Source organism: Erythrolamprus reginae, chromosome 1 (assembly GCF_031021105.1).
Source record: "Erythrolamprus reginae isolate rEryReg1 chromosome 1, rEryReg1.hap1, whole genome shotgun sequence".
NCBI lineage: Eukaryota > Metazoa > Chordata > Lepidosauria > Squamata > Dipsadidae > Erythrolamprus > Erythrolamprus reginae.
In genome coordinates, this window is record NC_091950.1 from 257,542,812 (window position 1) to 257,560,520 (window position 17,709).

The 17,709-nt window shown below is 38.0% G+C and overlaps 1 protein-coding gene across 2 annotated transcripts in view; it reads left to right on the forward strand.

The window, feature by feature from the left end:
- ROCK2 (Rho associated coiled-coil containing protein kinase 2) overlaps positions 1-17,105 on the forward strand; it is a 152,077-nt gene extending 134,972 nt beyond the window's left edge. The window contains exons 27-32 of one of the 2 annotated variants that reach the window (XM_070732867.1): positions 4,012-4,082; positions 4,928-5,016; positions 5,569-5,647; positions 6,761-7,022; positions 7,496-7,724; positions 12,555-12,791. In XM_070732867.1, the coding sequence (XP_070588968.1) occupies positions 4,012-4,082; positions 4,928-5,016; positions 5,569-5,647; positions 6,761-7,022; positions 7,496-7,724; positions 12,555-12,693 (869 nt within the window). In that variant the 3' untranslated portion in view covers positions 12,694-12,791. Of the gene's footprint in view, positions 1-4,011; positions 4,083-4,927; positions 5,017-5,568; positions 5,648-6,760; positions 7,023-7,495; positions 7,725-12,554; positions 12,792-13,700 lie in introns of those variants that run through there. The other variant, XM_070732866.1, reaches the window with a different exon arrangement.
- Positions 17,106-17,709: the final 604 nt, after the last annotated feature.

Here is a 17,709-nt window from a genome sequence, read left to right on the forward strand (position 1 = left end):
TATTATTATTACTTATTACTTATTAGACTTGTATGCCGCCCCTCTCCAAGGACCCGGGGTGGCTCATAATATACAATACAAAACAATATGAATACAAATCTAATAGTTAAAACAGTAAACTAAAATCCCACTATATGTCAGTCTACTCAATCGCATCCATACATAACATTTAATGGTCAGAGAAAAAGGAGGTATGATCTAGCTGCCCCATGCCTGGCGACATAGATGGGTCTTAAGTGTCTTACGAAAGGTGAGGAAGGTGGGGGCAGTGCAAATCTCCAAGGGGAGGGCTTATTCCAGAGGGCTGGGGCCACCACAGAGAAGGCTCTTCCCCTAGGCCCTGCCAGACATTGTCTGGTCGACAGGACCTAGAGAAGGCCAACTCTGTGGGACCTTATCAGCGGCTGGGATTTGTGCGGAAGAAGGCGGTCCATGTAGGGCTTTATAGGTCGTCACCAACATTATGTACTTTGGCAAGGGTGTTCAGGTTTTGAACAACAACAACAAAATCTCTCCCAAACTAGATTTCTCATCAGAAATCACTTTAAGAAACAGAAGGACATGGAAAGTGGATATTTTCCAGTCCAAGATTTCTGTGGCAACTTTCCACAGACTGGATTTAATAATAATTGCCTCTGCTTAAGTTTCTAACTTTTATATATTGCGTTTCTATTTTAACAATTTTTGTACACTGTCCAGAGTCCTTCCCTGAGGCAGATGGGTAGTTTCAAAATGTGAAAAATAAATATAAATGGCATTTAGATTTATATACCACTTCACAGTGCTTTGCCCCTAAGCAGTTTACAGAGTCAGAATATTGCCCCCAACGGAATGCTGAGTCAACGTTGAGTTTGGTGAGATTTGAATTGCCAAATTGCTGGCAGTAGGCCCGAAGTAACCTGCACTCTAACCACTCCGCCACCACAGCTCTTGCATCTAAGCGCATATTTATCCAAATCTTCATTTAAGTTTTTGTCGCTCAACATTCCCCCCCCCCAAATTTTATAAATGTCAACAAAATATAAAATGCAAAAAATTAGAGAAAAATAATTAAAAAGAGAAAGAGGATAGGGGAAAAAACAAAATTGGAGTGTGCAAAGAAACAAACAAAAAAGTTATTTAAAATAGTAATTTCTGACTTTCATCAATACAGATAAAAACCTAGAACTCAATGATTCTTTGAACAAGACTAAACCAAAACAGACAGTACTATTATCATCTTAAACAAGTCTAATCACTAAAACCTAAGGATACAATTTCATTTCTTTCAATTTCAAACAAAAAAAATCCAAGAGTGGCTCCCAAGTGGGAAGGGAGTTAGGTAAAGTATTTTCTTTAATCAAAGCAGTCAGTTTCACAGTCTCTACCAATACCATTAATTTCACCATCCATTCTATCATTCTGAATTTGAGTCATTCCATCTTTGCATATAGTGAAGCCTCGCTGTTGTCATACAGTGATCCCTCGATTTTCGCGGGGGTTACGTTCCAAGACCTCCCGCGAAAATCGATTTTCCACGATATAGCGGTGCGGAAGTAAAAACACCATTTTTGGCTGCCCCCCGCCCGCCCGCCCGATTTCCCTCTGCCCGGCTGGGGAGGTGGATTCGCCGCCCCCACCAGCCCGATCTCCCTCCGGTGGCTGGGGAGGTGGATTCGCCGCCCCCACCAGCCCGATCTCCCTCCGGTGGCTGGGATGGTGGATTCGCTGCCCCCACCAGCCCGATCTCCCTCCGGTGGCTGGGGAGGTGGATTCGCTGCTCCCACCAGCCCGATCTCCCTCCGGTGGCTGGGGAGGTGGATTCGTCGCCCCCACCAGCCCGATCTCCCTCCGGTGGCTGGGGAGGTGGATTCGCCGCCCCCACCAGCCCGATCTCCCTCCGGTGGCTGGGGAGGTGGATTCGCCGCCCCCACCAGCCCGATCCTTTTCCTTATCAGCGAAAATATGTTACACACACAAGCCATTCCTCCTTTGGCTGGGGAGAAGAGACCCCACCGGGCGCGAGCTGCTCTGTTATTCGCCGCTCCTCACCGCCTTCACCTCGCTTCGCCTCAGCTGCTGCCCGCTGCCTTCATCTTCTCCCCAAACTCCTCCTTCCCCGCCAAAGCAGCCACCACAGTCGAGCGCGTGAGCGATGCAGGGCAGCCCAATGCCGCCGGGAGGGGAATCCAAGCCGGTGGCTGAGGACGCGGATCCACTGCCCTCGCAGCCCGATCTCCCTCTGTGGGGGGGGGCGACGAATCGACGATCGGGGGCTGTCCGTCCCTGTTGGGTGGTGCAGGGCAGGCACAGGGAGGGAGGGAGAGAAAATTGAATGAAGGAGGGAGAGAAAGAAAGAGTAAGAGGTAGAAAGGATAGAGAAAAAGGAAGAGAAAGGGAGAGAGAAGTGACTCTTGGTGATGACGTATGACGTCATCGGGTGGGAAAAAACGTGGTATAGAAAAAAAACCGTGGAGTATTTTTTAATTATTATTTTTTGAAAAACCGTGGTATAGCGTTTCGCGAAAATCGAGACCGCGAAAATCGAGGGATCACTGTATATGAATTCCATTGTGTGTGTTTTTTAAATTTGCTTGTCCGTTAAGCTTAATTCAATTGTACTTTAAGAATTCTCTGAATTAAATTAAATATCTGATCTATAATAGATGATGGATAGACAGGCAGAAACACACACACACACAAGTTGAGACAGGAGGAGAATTTGGAGCCTAGAGGTTAAAAGCTACTGCCCTATAGGTGGACTGCCCAGGTTCAAATCCCAGTAAGAGATGGGAGATGATGGGAGCTAAATAGCTTGAAATAGATCTATAGTAGTCTCCCTTCATTTTCCTTATCAGCAAAAATATGTTACATATATTCTTAATTTCTCTCTCTCTCTCTCTCTCTCTCTCTCTCTCTTTCTCTCTCTCTCTCTCTCTCACACACACACACACACACCTAGATATTCGTTAGCTTTTTTACATATTCACCAAAGATGATAAAAAAGTATCTTCACACTGATTGTATTTACAACGTATATTTAACACTTCCTTATGCATCTTTTATGGTATATCATCTTATAAAAGTCCTCATTCAACTTATAATTCCATGCAAATTTCAATCTTTTACTCCACATATTCTCCAGTTAATCAAATGTCATGTTATTACCAAAGTTTCTTGCCCATTTGATCATATCTTTAACATATTCATCCTCTATCTTCATTTGCAAAATTAATTTATGCATCTTAGCAATTACTTGTAGTCATTAGTAAATAATTGTGCAAAACATGCCCAACTTAAAATCAGTTTTTTAATTAATAAAATCAAAATTCTTTTTATCCACTTTAAATATTAATATCTCTCCAATTAACATTCAATACATTTTAAATTCCAACTATATTTCCAGTGCTGCACTTTCAGAAAGATCTATAAAAGCAACGATTCCTTAAAGAAGTCAGACATGCTTATTTGGTTTTAATGTGCTTCACCTAAATAATAATGTTAAACAATTATTGTGGTAATTGGTTTTGGAAGAAAGCACACTACACTCTGTATGTTAAATAATGATGCTCCTCACAATCCTCAAACCTAATTGCACTTTTCCAAAGAGGAAAGTATTTTAATTTTCTTTATTGAACTAATAATCAGTTGTCCCTATCTGAACTCCCAAGCTGAAGGCCAGCCAGATGATGTACTGAGAACCCTTGCAGGATATCTTGCAATACAAAACATGTGCTTTGTTTAATTTTTTGCAAAAATGAGTGGAAGGCAACAATAATAATGCTTTGTGTATTTCTGCTCTGGGACATAATATATATTTACTAATAAGAATGTGACATAGTTACATGATGTGGCATAACTGTAAGAGAACGTTGCTTGTTTTTGCTTGTAAATTTCAGCTGTTTTATTGCTTGTAAGTTTATAGGTTAGTATAACATGTAATAAATGCCATCTTTCTTAATGAGACATAACATTAAAACAATGGGATATCTGTATAATACGGTTTAAAAATATTAATTCAATCCTTTTCAGAGTCACGACTTGACGGATGGCTATCATTGCCTGCTAGAAACAACACAAAGAAATTTGGTTGGGTAAAAAAGGTAAATAATACAATTTTTAGGATGATACTTTGACATGATATGCACCACTAGGTGCTATTCAAAAACAAAAGAGTCAAACCATTGTTTCTGCAATTGTGCTGCTTTTAAGAAATTATGGTCCTGGTTATGTATTACAATCAAAAGACCACTAATAGCATAAGAAGCTATTAGTGAAGAAGCTACTATCCTGTAGCAGTTGTGCTATGAGATAAGCATACACAGTCACAGAGAGTTGTTTTTTTATTTTTGTATGTTGGCTTTCTTTTACTTGAGTAAATTTTCATTAGGGAATGCTAGGTGTAGGAGTTTGAAAAATTTTCAAAATCTGTGCAGCAGAAAAAGGTATACAACACAACAACCTTCCATCCAGGTGTTTAATTTCAGATAGTTCTAACTTAAAGATCAGTAGTAACATAATATATCAATTGTTGGCCAAAACTTATGCAAGTACCAAGTTACTTATCTCATTTTTAAAAATTTCATTTGTACGTTATACATTGTTGTATTTTAAATTTTTTGTACTGGTTTTGTTGCATGCTATATTTTTTTTCTATGGAAGCTGCTGATAATTACTTTTATTGCAGTGTCATAGGAATATATTTAATAAATAACTAAAAAGTAGGATATTTTGTTTGAACTTTAAGATGAAATATGTTTTGTAGGAAGAGTGGCTACTCTATTGTATTTTGATTGTAGCCCAATTGAAAGATACTGGATCTTTAAATTGCCTTATTAAAATAACATTTTACATACTTTCATTCTCTCAAAAAGTTGCCATGCAAAATTTGATTATATAAATAAAATCCATTTGCAACTTATACTTAACAATTTGTATTGTTTAACAGTATATAATAGTCAGCAGCAAGAAGATACTATTCTATCATAATGAACAAGATAAGGAACAATCCAATCCATACATGGTACTGGATATAGAGTAAGTATTGTGATTTTTTTAAAAAAAATTCTGAATAAGGTCAAAAACATTTTTGATTCTGGAACTCAGTTAACAAAGTGCATCTTTCAATATGGTGAGTTAGTTAAAATAAATTAGATCCCTTGATGAATTTGTAAATATTCTAAACTCTACTCACCTGTTGTGTAAAGCAGAGCAGCTTTAGCAAGTTTGAAATTTGTGTCATTAAAATACAGTGTTTTAGGATTTAATGATTTTAAATGGTCATAAATTTAATAAATCTTAATGGGTATTTCATTAATCAAATTTATATCATTAGTCCAAAATGATTGCATGGTGGAGAATCCATTCTACAGACAGATGTATTATAAGGGGATGGAACCTTGAGAAAGCTTTAAAAATCAAAATTTGGATTAAGAGCACAATTGAAATCTTATTTAAAGTCCAACATAAGCTCTATGAAGTAATTGAGAAAACTTCTAGAAATATTGCCATTTTAGGGCTTCACGTTTAAATGATTCATGGTTAATTAATTTACATTTTTGTTTCACATCTTCATTTCTGTTGCTATAGCAAACTGTTCCATGTTCGACCTGTCACACAAACGGATGTATACAGAGCAGATTCTAAAGATATTCCCAGGATTTTTCAGGTATCTTATTTAAAACTTTTAACCAAATAAAATGTAGACAAAGATGAGATGCCATGTTTATTAGACAAATGAGAAATAAACATATTGAGAAGCAAATTTTTCCCTCAAAAAATATTGCAAAGAAAAAAGTGGGGGAAACCCTTTCTGACTGAATTTTTCCAGATATTTTGTGAGGCATCATATCTTTTACTGAGAATCACATTTTTTCTTCAGCAGAAATAAGTTATTTCATAACCACTTTATAATAATTATACTGTATTTTTGGAGTATAAGTATCATTCTGCCTCTGCCTACCAGCATCCATCAATATTCATCTTGCTAATGTCCTGTCAGTGTGTGAGAGAGTTGAGGGCTGTTTGGAAACTGAAACAGTGTCTGCTATGTGAGCAGCAAGGAGACAGCAAGGAGTCTGGCATGGCTTAGCTCAACTGTTCTACACTTAAACTGCATGTGCTTATTTCTCAAACTAAAACTGAAACTCAAAACTACTCCTCTGCTTTTTTAAAAATTGTATTTACTACCACGTTGGAAAACGTGCTTTTGGTATTGTATTTTTATTTCGTGTGTTATATTATATATAAAGAGAAGTTATTGAATCCTGCTGAATCAGTTACTTGTGTGTGCTTTCTGAATGTGATTGTTACTACAAACTCTGGCACGTCTTTGCAGCAAATAGTTAACAGCCAGGCCAGGTTCAGCACATTATTACAACCTGATTCAGTACGATCTGCTGATTGGTGAGTGGATCGCCCTCCTGGAATACCCCCAATTAGCTGTTACAGGCTGCAGGGATTGCCACAGACCATCGCCTCCTTCGTGCCTCACGTTTTTGACTACATTCGGTGTAAAAGACACACCAAATTTTCACCCTCTTTTTTTGGGGGGGTGGGGGGGTGTAAGTGCATCTTATACTCCCCCCCCAAAAAACGGTAATCATATGCATGCTTTCAAATTAGGTGGTGAAAACCACTGTTTTACCATGTTAAGAATAGAAGAAAAATCTTGCTAAGAATTAATATGGGGAAGAGGAATATTTAAGAAGCATAATTAATACTTTGTCATTAGAAATGTGTTTTCTCTTATCAGTATTACTGACTTTTTCCCCAATTCCAGATCCTCTACGATAATGAAGGAGAAAGTAAAAAAGAACAAGAGTTTCCTGCAGAATCGTCAGGGGAAAAATCAAATTATATTTGCCACAAGGGACATGAATTTATACCTACCCTTTATCATTTTCCAACCAACTGTGAAGCTTGCATGAAACCTTTGTGGAACATGTTCAAACCTCCTCCTGCTCTTGAATGTCGCCGTTGCCATATCAAATGCCATAAAGATCACATGGATAAAAAAGAAGAAATAATAGCACCTTGCAAAGGTAAGCTTGAAGGGTTCCTTAGTTTTCTCTGAGCTGGGTTGCTTTCTTGCAGAGGTTTCATTCCCAAACTAGGTTACACCATCAGTGATGATCAAACTTGTGTTACAATATTCTCCTTTAAAGGTAAGTTTAAAATAAATAAAATCCAAGTGGATTGCAAGTTGATCCTTAGAAAATTCCAGAGTCCAGAGCTAGATTAAAATTTCTTAAAATTAAAATGACCCAGAAGAATATGCATCAATCTGGATGGATGTTAATGGGCTCAAGCTCAACGCTGCCAAGACAGAGTGGCTGCTGGTTTTGCCTCCCAGGGACAATTCCATCTGTCAAAAATGGACAAAGTATGTAATTTAATGTGTTGGTTTAAAAAAAAAAACATTTATTTTTTAAAATAAGATGTGGTTTCTCTTCAAATTAAGTGTAGTGTACTAATACGAATCTGTTCTAAAGTTCTTGTTTTTAATATATTCCAGTGAATTACGATATTTCAACTGCAAAGAATCTATTACTGTTAGCTACTTCTACAGAGGAACAGCAAAAATGGGTTAACCGCCTAGGGAAAAAAATTCCCAAAAAGCCTCCAGCACCAGATCCTTTTGCACGATCTTCACCCAGAACTTCCATGAAGGTCCAGCAGAGCCAGTCTCTCAGGCGGCCAAGCAAACAGCTTCCACCAAATAAAAAAGAAAGCTTTCCCCCAAGGTAAAAAGTTATATGTACAAAATTGTGATAAGTGTTTAGAACGCTGTCCTGGGCACTTGCGGGAGTCATGCCAAGTATTTCTTTGCTGAGATGTATCCACCTGTGAAATTCTTCCAGTGCTTCTATTTCAGGGAATGTAGTTACTCTCTTCTGGCTGAATCCTATAGACTTGTGGATTTAGATCTTAGAAACCATGAATCCTTTGCTTCTCCTCTCCAGTGTCTGAGGGAAGGAAAAGTTATTGGTTTATACAGCTCTCCTTTATAGTAAGATTATTTGATTTGGAAAAGTGAAATTTAAATCTTAGAAAATTATGCGGAGTACAATACATCCCAAGTCTGTATTTTTATTTTATTTATTTTATTTTATTTTATTTTTATTTATTGATTTATTGGATTTATTGGATTTATATGCCACCCCTCTCCGCAGACTCGGGGCGGCTAACAACAGTAATAAAACAGCATATAATAATAATCCAATACTAAAAAAAGTTAAAAACCCATTATTATAAAAACCAAACATACATACAGATATACCATGCATAAAATTGTAGAGGCCTAGGGCAAAGAGTATCTCAATTCCCCCATGCCTGGCGGCAGAGGTGGGTTTTAAGCAGCTTACGAAAGGCAAGGAGGGTGGGGGCAATTCTAATCTCTGGGGGGAGTTGGTTCCAGAGGGCTGGGGCCGCCACAGAGAAGGCTCTTCCCCTGGATCCCGCCAAGCGACATTGTTTAGATGACAGGACCCGGAGAAGACCCACTCTGTGGGATCTAACTGGTCGCTGGGATTCGTGCAGCAGAAGGCGGTCCCTGAGATAATCTGGTCCGGTGCCATGAAGGGCTTTATAGGTCATAACCAACACTTTGAATTGTGATCGGAAACTGATCGGCAACCAATGCAGACTGCGGAGTGTTGGTGTAACATGGGCATATTTGGGAAAGCCCATGATTGCTCTCGCATCTGCATTCTGCACAATGTGAAGTTTCCGAACACTTTTCAGAGGTATCCCCATGTAGAGAGCGTTATATGGTATGTATATGGTATGGTATGGTATGTCATACATGAACTAGCAATAAATATTAACATTTCACCTAGGATTTTCTATATGACAGAAGTGGGAGTTTTGTGACACAGTTAAGAAGACAGTTAAACTATATCCATAGCAATGGAATGCTAGGTTAACAATAACACTAGGAGCATTGATTTTATTAGTGAAAACTAGGTTGCTTATTTGGAGCCTGCGGTATGTAGATAAATAGGGCTGCACAGTCCATGTGCAATATCTAAAAGGCCTGGGATTGCAAATATAGCACCTGCCTGCAACAAGTGGAAACAGCTGCATCATCTCTAAAATCATGCCGCAGGTGCCCTACTGCCAAATTGATTTACAGTTTTCCTTTGGCTTGCTTATTCCTATTGGATGGGCCACCCCTTCCTCCTCAGTTTTTCAATTCAGGGTAACAGTGTAGAATAAATCATCAATGGAATTTCACCCATCTTAGAAAGGCATAAATAAGTACCTGTAGATCTGAACCCAATAGGATATATTAGCCCATGTTCACTTGTTAAAAGTGTATCAACACATGATATGTTTTTGGGTTCCATTACTTCACCACAGTTTTATTTTATTTTTTAGTACTGAGCCTGCCCTGCGAATTATTCTTCACTGAATTGTGTTTTTCTATACTATATTATTTTATTAGTATATCAAGAGTAAGTAATAGGGAATTATGATTAAAGTACAGATGCATGTTAAGTGAAAACTAACTCTGAGAATTTGTCTACAAAGCATAAATGACAACATTTTGAAATAAATAGTATTTGTATAATAATTAGCTCAATAGCTTATTTAAAATACTAAGCAGTTTAAAATGTATTCCATTTGCATTACCCAACTGCTATTATCTACAATGGCCCATGCTGCATTAGGGAGCTGCAATCTAAAACCAAAATATTGTCATTTAACAAAACACCAATTTTGAGTATGTTTAATGGCGTGAAAAGCATTTTGTGTGCATTTCATGCTTTGCTCTGGGTTTTTCTTTCTAATTGTTGCATATACCGTACATTATTAAAGAAACAGATAATTTGTTTTGATGTCGAGAAAAGACCATAAAAATAATGGAGTAAGTGTTCTAGTTTAATCCAAAGAAAACTATACTTTTAAATCCCTTTGAAATTATGAAGTGCCTTTAAAATGTTAGTATTCTTTTCTTGAATGTGAACATTTAGTTTTTACTAGTAATTCTAAGATCAGTATTCCCCAAGTAATCATAATTAAAGTTTCAGGCAGGAAGTTGAGATCTATAAAATCAATCCAGGACAAGAAAGGTCCTGAGAAATCTGGAACATCCCATTTCCTCCTGGGTCATGCTGAACCTTCTCCTGGACCATGTCATTCTACATTCAATGACTGAAAGAGTTATTTGACAGCAACTTAAATGGTTGCACCTAACATTTTGCTTCAGAGGACACACTGTCCACAGTTTATCCCACTACCCTTAAAGGATAGATCTAGCTTACCTCCTATCTTGGTCTCAGGGTAATTGGTGCGTTTTTCCACTTGCAATAGAACCCCAATGTGTGTGCATAACTATAGGATACAGTGTGTGTAATTTATTTATTTATTTTATTTATTATTTGGATTTGTATGCCGCCCCTCTCCGAAGACTCGGGGCGGCTCACAACAAGTGAAAAACAATCCAATACAATCCAATTAATTAAAATATTATAAGTTTAAGAAAATCCCCAGTACTAACATACACACATACAGGCATACCATACATAACTTCAACGTGCCCAGGGGGAGATATTTAGTTTCCCCATGCCTGACGGCAAAGGTGGGTTTTGAGGAGTTTACGGAAGGCAGGAAGAGTAGGGGCAGTTCTGATCTCCGGGGGGAGTTGGTTCCAGAGGGCCGGTGCCTCAATTGATACATGGTGTGCATAATACAAATGATATCAACTGCAGCTTAAATATAAATGTTTTGGGGCATATATGTTTCTCATTAAGGAAATGTGCTTTAGGTTTAGCTTGTTCCTTAATAGATTAATATGATAAACTGCAGCGTAACTTATTCAGAAAAAAGGTGGATAAAAGGTTGGTTTTATATAGGTATAACAGAGATGTTCTTTCATTTTGACTGACAAATGCATTTTAGTTTAGAGTTCAATAGTGGAACTTACAAAGGCAGCTGATATGTTTTGACAGCACAGCTCTACTGATTTAGTAACATTTTTTAAAAAATTGATTCATAATCAAATAGTATTGGTTAACTAATCAGCATCTGAAAAAAACAAAAGGCACAGATATCTTTATAAAAGATAGAAAGGGTAGGCTTTAGTTTTGAAGAGGATGACATGTCTGTTGGAGACTTCATTGATAGATTTACACAATGAGGTCATCACAAATGCCCTTGATCCTTGAATCAGTTCTTCTGATTTACCAAGGTGCACCTCAATTCCTCTTTGTTGAACTTTCCATCAGAATCTCATGAAAGGTTCTTCGGTCTTATTCAGCTTTAGAGCAGGCGGAATGGACATTTGTTTGGGTTCTGCTTCTCCCAGATGCCCCAAATGAATTGAGATGCCACAACGGAGATTAGGGACAGAGATAACATATACCCAACTGAGCTATGCTACAGGAAGAACCACTGTGGTGAATTCTGTATGCTCAGAGTAAAATTTCAAGGGCACACAGGAGTAATTGAACTTTAGATTCATTTACTTACAGTTAAACCGTTTAGCACTGCATCTGAAATAAACAGATATGCAAGTCTAACACGACACTCACATAGTTGCTTTAATCACACAAAGCCATCCATTTGTTTCTACATCTTGGGTTGCTTTGTATTGATCAGCGGTGAAATCTACTTACCTTCCCTATTGGTTCGGAAGCACTTGTGCACATGCCACCATCACACATGCTTTTCACCCTTTGTGCATGCACAGGCTATGTGCATGCGCAGAGGGTTAAAAAACAGAAAATGGTGATGTCTGGGCGGAGTTTCATGCCGCCGCCGCTGCTGATTCTCCAGACCACCAGCGGCGGCTGCTACTGGTATGCCCAAACTGGGCTGAACCATTAGCATTTCACCCCTGATTTTGACATATAAAATTGCGAGAAGTCTACATTTGTAGAGTAAGATCAGTATGAATTACTTAAACATACTTGCATATGCTTTATAATTTGTACACATTCTACAACAGAGATAAAAGCTCGTGTTGTTAAATCATATTTTTTGTCAAACTTTTATCTTTTGTGGTAGTATCTCTAAAGTTTTATGGTAGGAAGTTATATTCCAAGGAAACTGCTTTTTCCCTCATTTCTTCTTCCTTGGAAAAATTCTGAAGCACTAGCAAAATGCTTTCAGAAGTAAGATGAGGTGACTCTATAACAGTGTTTCCCAACCTTGGCAACTTGAAGATATTTGGACTTCAACTCCTAGAATTCCCCAGCCAGCGAATGCTGGCTGGGGAATTCTGGGAGTTGAAGTCCAAATATCTTCAAGTTGCCAAGGTTGGGAAACACTGCTCTATAACATTTGTGAGTGCCAATTCTTCATCATTCCAGTTTGAAAGCACTGACAATAAATGAAAACCCTAGGTCATTTGTGCTGGGAAATACCATGCATTCCATACATTGTGAGACACACTTTGACATCCAGGAGTTAATTTTAAGAATGCACACAAGACTTGTGCACATGTTGTTTACATTTTAACCAGCTTCAGAAATGGTAATACATGCACAAGAAAAGCAATGAATGTTTCAGTAGTTTTGATCATTCAGAATTGTTCCTAACTTGGCTCATAATAAAACCTCATTTTCCAGATTGATTGATATGGCATGTAGAGACTGGGATTGGTCATTTGGTGATGTTGATTTTGATGTTGATTTTAATATTGATGATGCTGAGGACGATCTTGATGATAGCGATGATGATAACAATGTGTTTATTCTAAAGAGGTAAATGGATGAATATCTGCAGGAGAATGCATTGGTTTTATTGCAGCATGTGTTTTCAATTTTTCCCAGTAGAGCTATATGTGGTGGCTTAAAATCTAATAATAATAATAATAATAATAATAATAATTTGATCCATGCATGATTTTTATTGCATTGAAATTATGTCAAAACCCCTTATATGTTTACACATGCTTATTGTAGAATTTTCATGTATGGCTGCCTTTGTGCAAATCCACTTTTGAACATTCAGATCTATTATTTGTTATATCACATGTTGTTGCAAGCTCATATGTTAGTGACAAAGTAAAAAAAAAATTCCGTGCTTTGGTGTGGTATAGCTTGCTTTGCAAATATATTACACTAGATAATCAGCATAAGAATGATAGAACTTCTGGTCTCCATCCCCAAACAAATTATTTAAAGTTAGACTGGATTTCCTAATTTCTAAATCGCCTTCGAGGGGAATATAATCTTTCTTTTGAATCATTTTTGATTGGGAGAAAGATAGTCAGCTATATAAATGTTTTAAATAAATAAATGAAATGTAAACTAGATTCTATTCTAATGCCCATCACACTAAAGCCCAAAATTAAACAACTTTTTTTCAATACCACTCTAGAGATTTTTGGACTTTTTGTGGCACATTCAGGTTGCTTTGCTCTTGACCAAGAGTATCTATGATTGAGAGTTCTCCATTTTGCTCCATTTTGCATCAGTCTCATCTCTGATCCTGCAACAGCTTTGTTATTCAGTTTTCTCCAGCAACAAAGTGGGTTGTGACCATCAGTTTGAAATGAGAGTGACAAGCTGCTGTGTGTCTGAAGGAAAGAAATTAATTGCTCCTTTAAGATCAATACACAAAGAGAAATCTTTTGCTTTGCTAACGTGAACCAGACTGGCTGAGACCCGGCATTGGCTCCTTGTCTACTTCTGTTTCCTTAGAGTCCACAGACTATGAATTTGAATTTACTATATTTAAACTGACTGAGCTCTTTTCATTCTTTCTTTCAGCTAACTGCCTTCTGGGAAAGCAGTTTTCAAGGTGATCTTCATCCCTCTGAAATAAGACTGAAACACCGTACCTTGAGTTATGACTGCCGTTGACACCCGGCAGCCAAGAGCCACGGGAAGCAGGAGGAGGCCCAGGAAAAGAGTGGGGGGGGATATGCGGCGGGGGGGGGGGGCGGCGGCGCAGGAGTCAGGTGGGTAGGGGCAGGTGTGGAGTGCATGTAATTAGAGGAAGGCTGTGAAAAGAGGCGCAGGCTGTGTGCAATTACAGGGAGGCCAAGGAAAGGTGGACCCTGCACCCATTTTCTAAGCCTCTCTGAACTTGTACGTGTGCACATACATACACAGGTTCCCTGTGCCGTTTCCACGGGCTCCTTCCCTCTGATTGCATATACCTTGCACCCTCATTCCCTGGCCTTCTGAACTTGCACCATACACAGCACCCCATCCCCAACTCCCACGTGGCCTGCTCCGGGTTACCCAAGGCTCCCCCACCCCCGCATGGCACCCCTGCACTCCTTACCTGAGACTCCCTCTGCTTCCCATGTGATGACCTGCAAGACTGCATTTCGGGGTTCACTACTACTAGGGACAACCAGGACTTTAGTGATTATGGTCACCAAACAATCATGTGGCATCGTGCTTTTATCACATCTCACGAAACCTCTCCCCTCCCAACTGCAGTCGTAACTCAAGGACTTCTTGGCGTTACAAAGATTCTCCTGTATCACCAAATATGAAGAAATCCCTTTTACCACTGTTACTGCACTGCAACGCGCCTCCCCTGTGCCTCCAGCAGTGCCTGGTATCCCCTTCCTTCCAGAGGTCAAAGTAAGGAACAGACTTTTATCCATTGGAATGCCCTCAGCCAGCGCCCTCTGGGCTTTTGACCTTCTCTGATCGTCGTGCCCTGCAAGCTTCTGGCCTCAAGGCCTGGAATGGTAAGAAGAAGAAAAAAACCTCAAGAACGCCCAGGAGGGAAGACATCAAGTGTGCTCCGGACAGCCCCAAGGTCAGTATATTCCATCTGGCCAAACAGGAGCAGCTTCTGGGTCTTTCTCTTTCCAAATAGGCTGAATAAAAATCAGAGCTTTGGTTTTATTATCTGCTCTCTTTTGTTGCTATATTGTGCCTGAGCTACTGTGATGTTTGCTGTCTGTTCTTCACATTGTCTACCCATCCCCCACCTCTTCCTCTCCCAGCCTTCTCCTAATCCCTTTTGCCGGCTTCTGTCATACGAGAAAGATATAAATCTGGCTTCCGTGAAAAATCTAGAAGCCCTGGCCTAACTCTTTTCTCCCACGTGTCTCCGTTGCCCATCTTTGTATGTGAAAACCAGCTTCTTCGAGTGAACGACACTCCTAGCCTGCAGCCAAAACAGCAAAATGTCTCCAGAGCAAGAACGTCTCAACTCGCAGACCCCTTGAAAGAAAAAAATATATATAAACACATGGGGGTGGAGGGAGAGAAAGGATTCTCTTGAAGCTCTTTCCACAAAGATTCAACAGGGATCAAAATGATGAGGAGTTGGGAAGTATCCATCCTTGTTCAGCTTCTGGAGAGAAACGCTACCAGCAACTTTGCCAAAAGAAAGCAATGAGTAGCATTGGGTCATGTCAGATCGATGAAGACTGCATCTTAAAAAGTGACCATTATACTGTGTGTTGTATGTATTTTGGTGTTTAAATAAACACATTGTATTGTAATGCTGCAAAAAGTGTTTTTTAAATTTTTTTTCCATTTTATTTTTATACATTTATTCATATTACATTAATACAGTTTGCAACTATGCACTTGTATAAAGCCATAATGTTGACATTTATACCATTCATACTTGTTTATTCAGCATGTCTGCACTCAGCAGTTAAATATAATGAAAAGTCCCAGGTATGTACTTATTACCTAACAAGCAGTCGCAAATCTTGTTTTATCAGTTGTGAATGCCTTAAATTAATTTTGTCCCCTTAAAGTTTATGCTCATTCCTAATATTTAAGAGAGAAAAGAATGCAGAGGTTTACCAGCTCTTAAATGCAATTTTGCTTTGTTGCAGAATAATAGTGCACTATGTTTACATGTAATAGTTTATATCAATGTCAGTCTATATGAATGTGTACCTAATAGGTTTGAGAGGGGAGGGGTGGGGAATGGGGATCAGCTGAACATGGCTTCCAGAAACAATGAACTGGTAGTATTAGAACTAATATATAACTTTCATGCATAGGTATTTTGAAATCAGTTCTTTGTTCAATTCTCAGTATTAGTCACAGACTTTGTATTCTCCTTACTAAGTGCTATGATTTTCACTTTTTTTTTTTTTTTTGCATACTATCTAGCTGTGTGTTTTATTTCTGGGAAAAATATAACTATTTTTACATTTTCATCGCACAATGTTTAAGGAATTTTACAATAACTGAAAAATACTGTAGATGTATTTTAAACCTTTCAGTCCTATTCTCTAAGCACATAGCTTTAGCAACAGGAAAATAATCTCAGTTTTGTGTTTGAGAATTTGTGGAAGGAAAAGGCGCCGTGCAGGCACTTAATCTATTTTTTTTATGTTGTACAGAATATAATTTGTAAACTCATTCATGCTATGTCCATAATTTATCCCACAAATGCATGTTTTATATAGAATTACAGGATGCTATGTTAAACACAATGAGAGTAAAAAAAGAAATATTGGAAACTCTACTTTGGGATTTTTTTTAAAAAAAAATGTATGCATATATATGCACAGGCGTTGTATGATAATAGCAATGGAATGTAGAATCTGTTATTTGAAGAAAGGGACTGATACATTTCACTAGATTTTTTGTTTCAGTAACAGAAATTGGGTATTTAAAACGAGGGGGCTAGGAACTATTTGGTATCCAGCCTCATAAAAATTGGAATTGGTGTAGAATTCACCAAGCAGGACTCCTACATATTTTCATTTGTTTGTGCAGTTGTATGTGGTTACATCTGAGCTCATCACAGATCAGCTCATTCAAGGCTCATTTATTAGTTCACTTCAGTATATCACGCACAAAAAAAATTCAATTCACTTGGACCTATAACATGGCTGTTTCCACTGACACAGACTGAAAATCATGTACCTATAAAAGCATCTAATAATGCATATCCCAGGTTGCACATTTAAATAAACTTCTATTTTGGTTAATTTTTACAACTTCATGACACAGTGAAAGAATATTGTCTTGTGTGCTTGCTCTGAACAGTGAGTGTACAACAAAATATTTTAAGAAATGCATATTTTGCATACAAAACTTACTGTTTAAAAATGTAAACAATAAACCTTGTTTCAATTCACTAATGGCATACATATTTTATATTATAAATTGTTATTTGTGGGATGATCTGAATTGGAAGAAATATATTTTTTTTAAATAAACTATTTGAGTAAGATACTAATATTAGCAAGTTGATTTTTTTAAACAAAATGTGAATAACTGAACTGTACTTGAAACCAGCATTGTATAATAAAGTCAACATTGTACGTTGACTTTTACATGGTTATGTGAAAATCTATATTTAAAAAGTAATTTTATTTTGTGACTCAGGCTTTTAAATGCAGATCAAAAATTTGCTTTTAGAAAGAAGCCTGAGCATTTTTCTTTTTATCCAAAAGAATTAGTTGAAGCTAATCAAGATCTTTATGAAGGGAATTCTGCGTAAATTTTGCTGTCAGAAAGGTGTCCCATCAATCCCAAAGTAAAAAAATGTAAGACTATTTTGCTCATGTTCACACCTAAGTCTTAACTGCTCATGTTATTATTAAACTTAAAAGCCAACCAACTCTCCAGGACTCTGCAGATCATAACAATCAAAGTCCTTACAATAAAATTGATTAAAAATAAAGATACAGGATCATTCCTTGCTCTTTGCACAACATACACATTGCTTCTAAAACTGGCCATGAGTCTTGAATAGGCATTTTTAAACTTTACTTTGGTCTACCAGACACAATTCATCCATAGACATCAACTATTCAAGCTACCCTGGCAAGGTTCA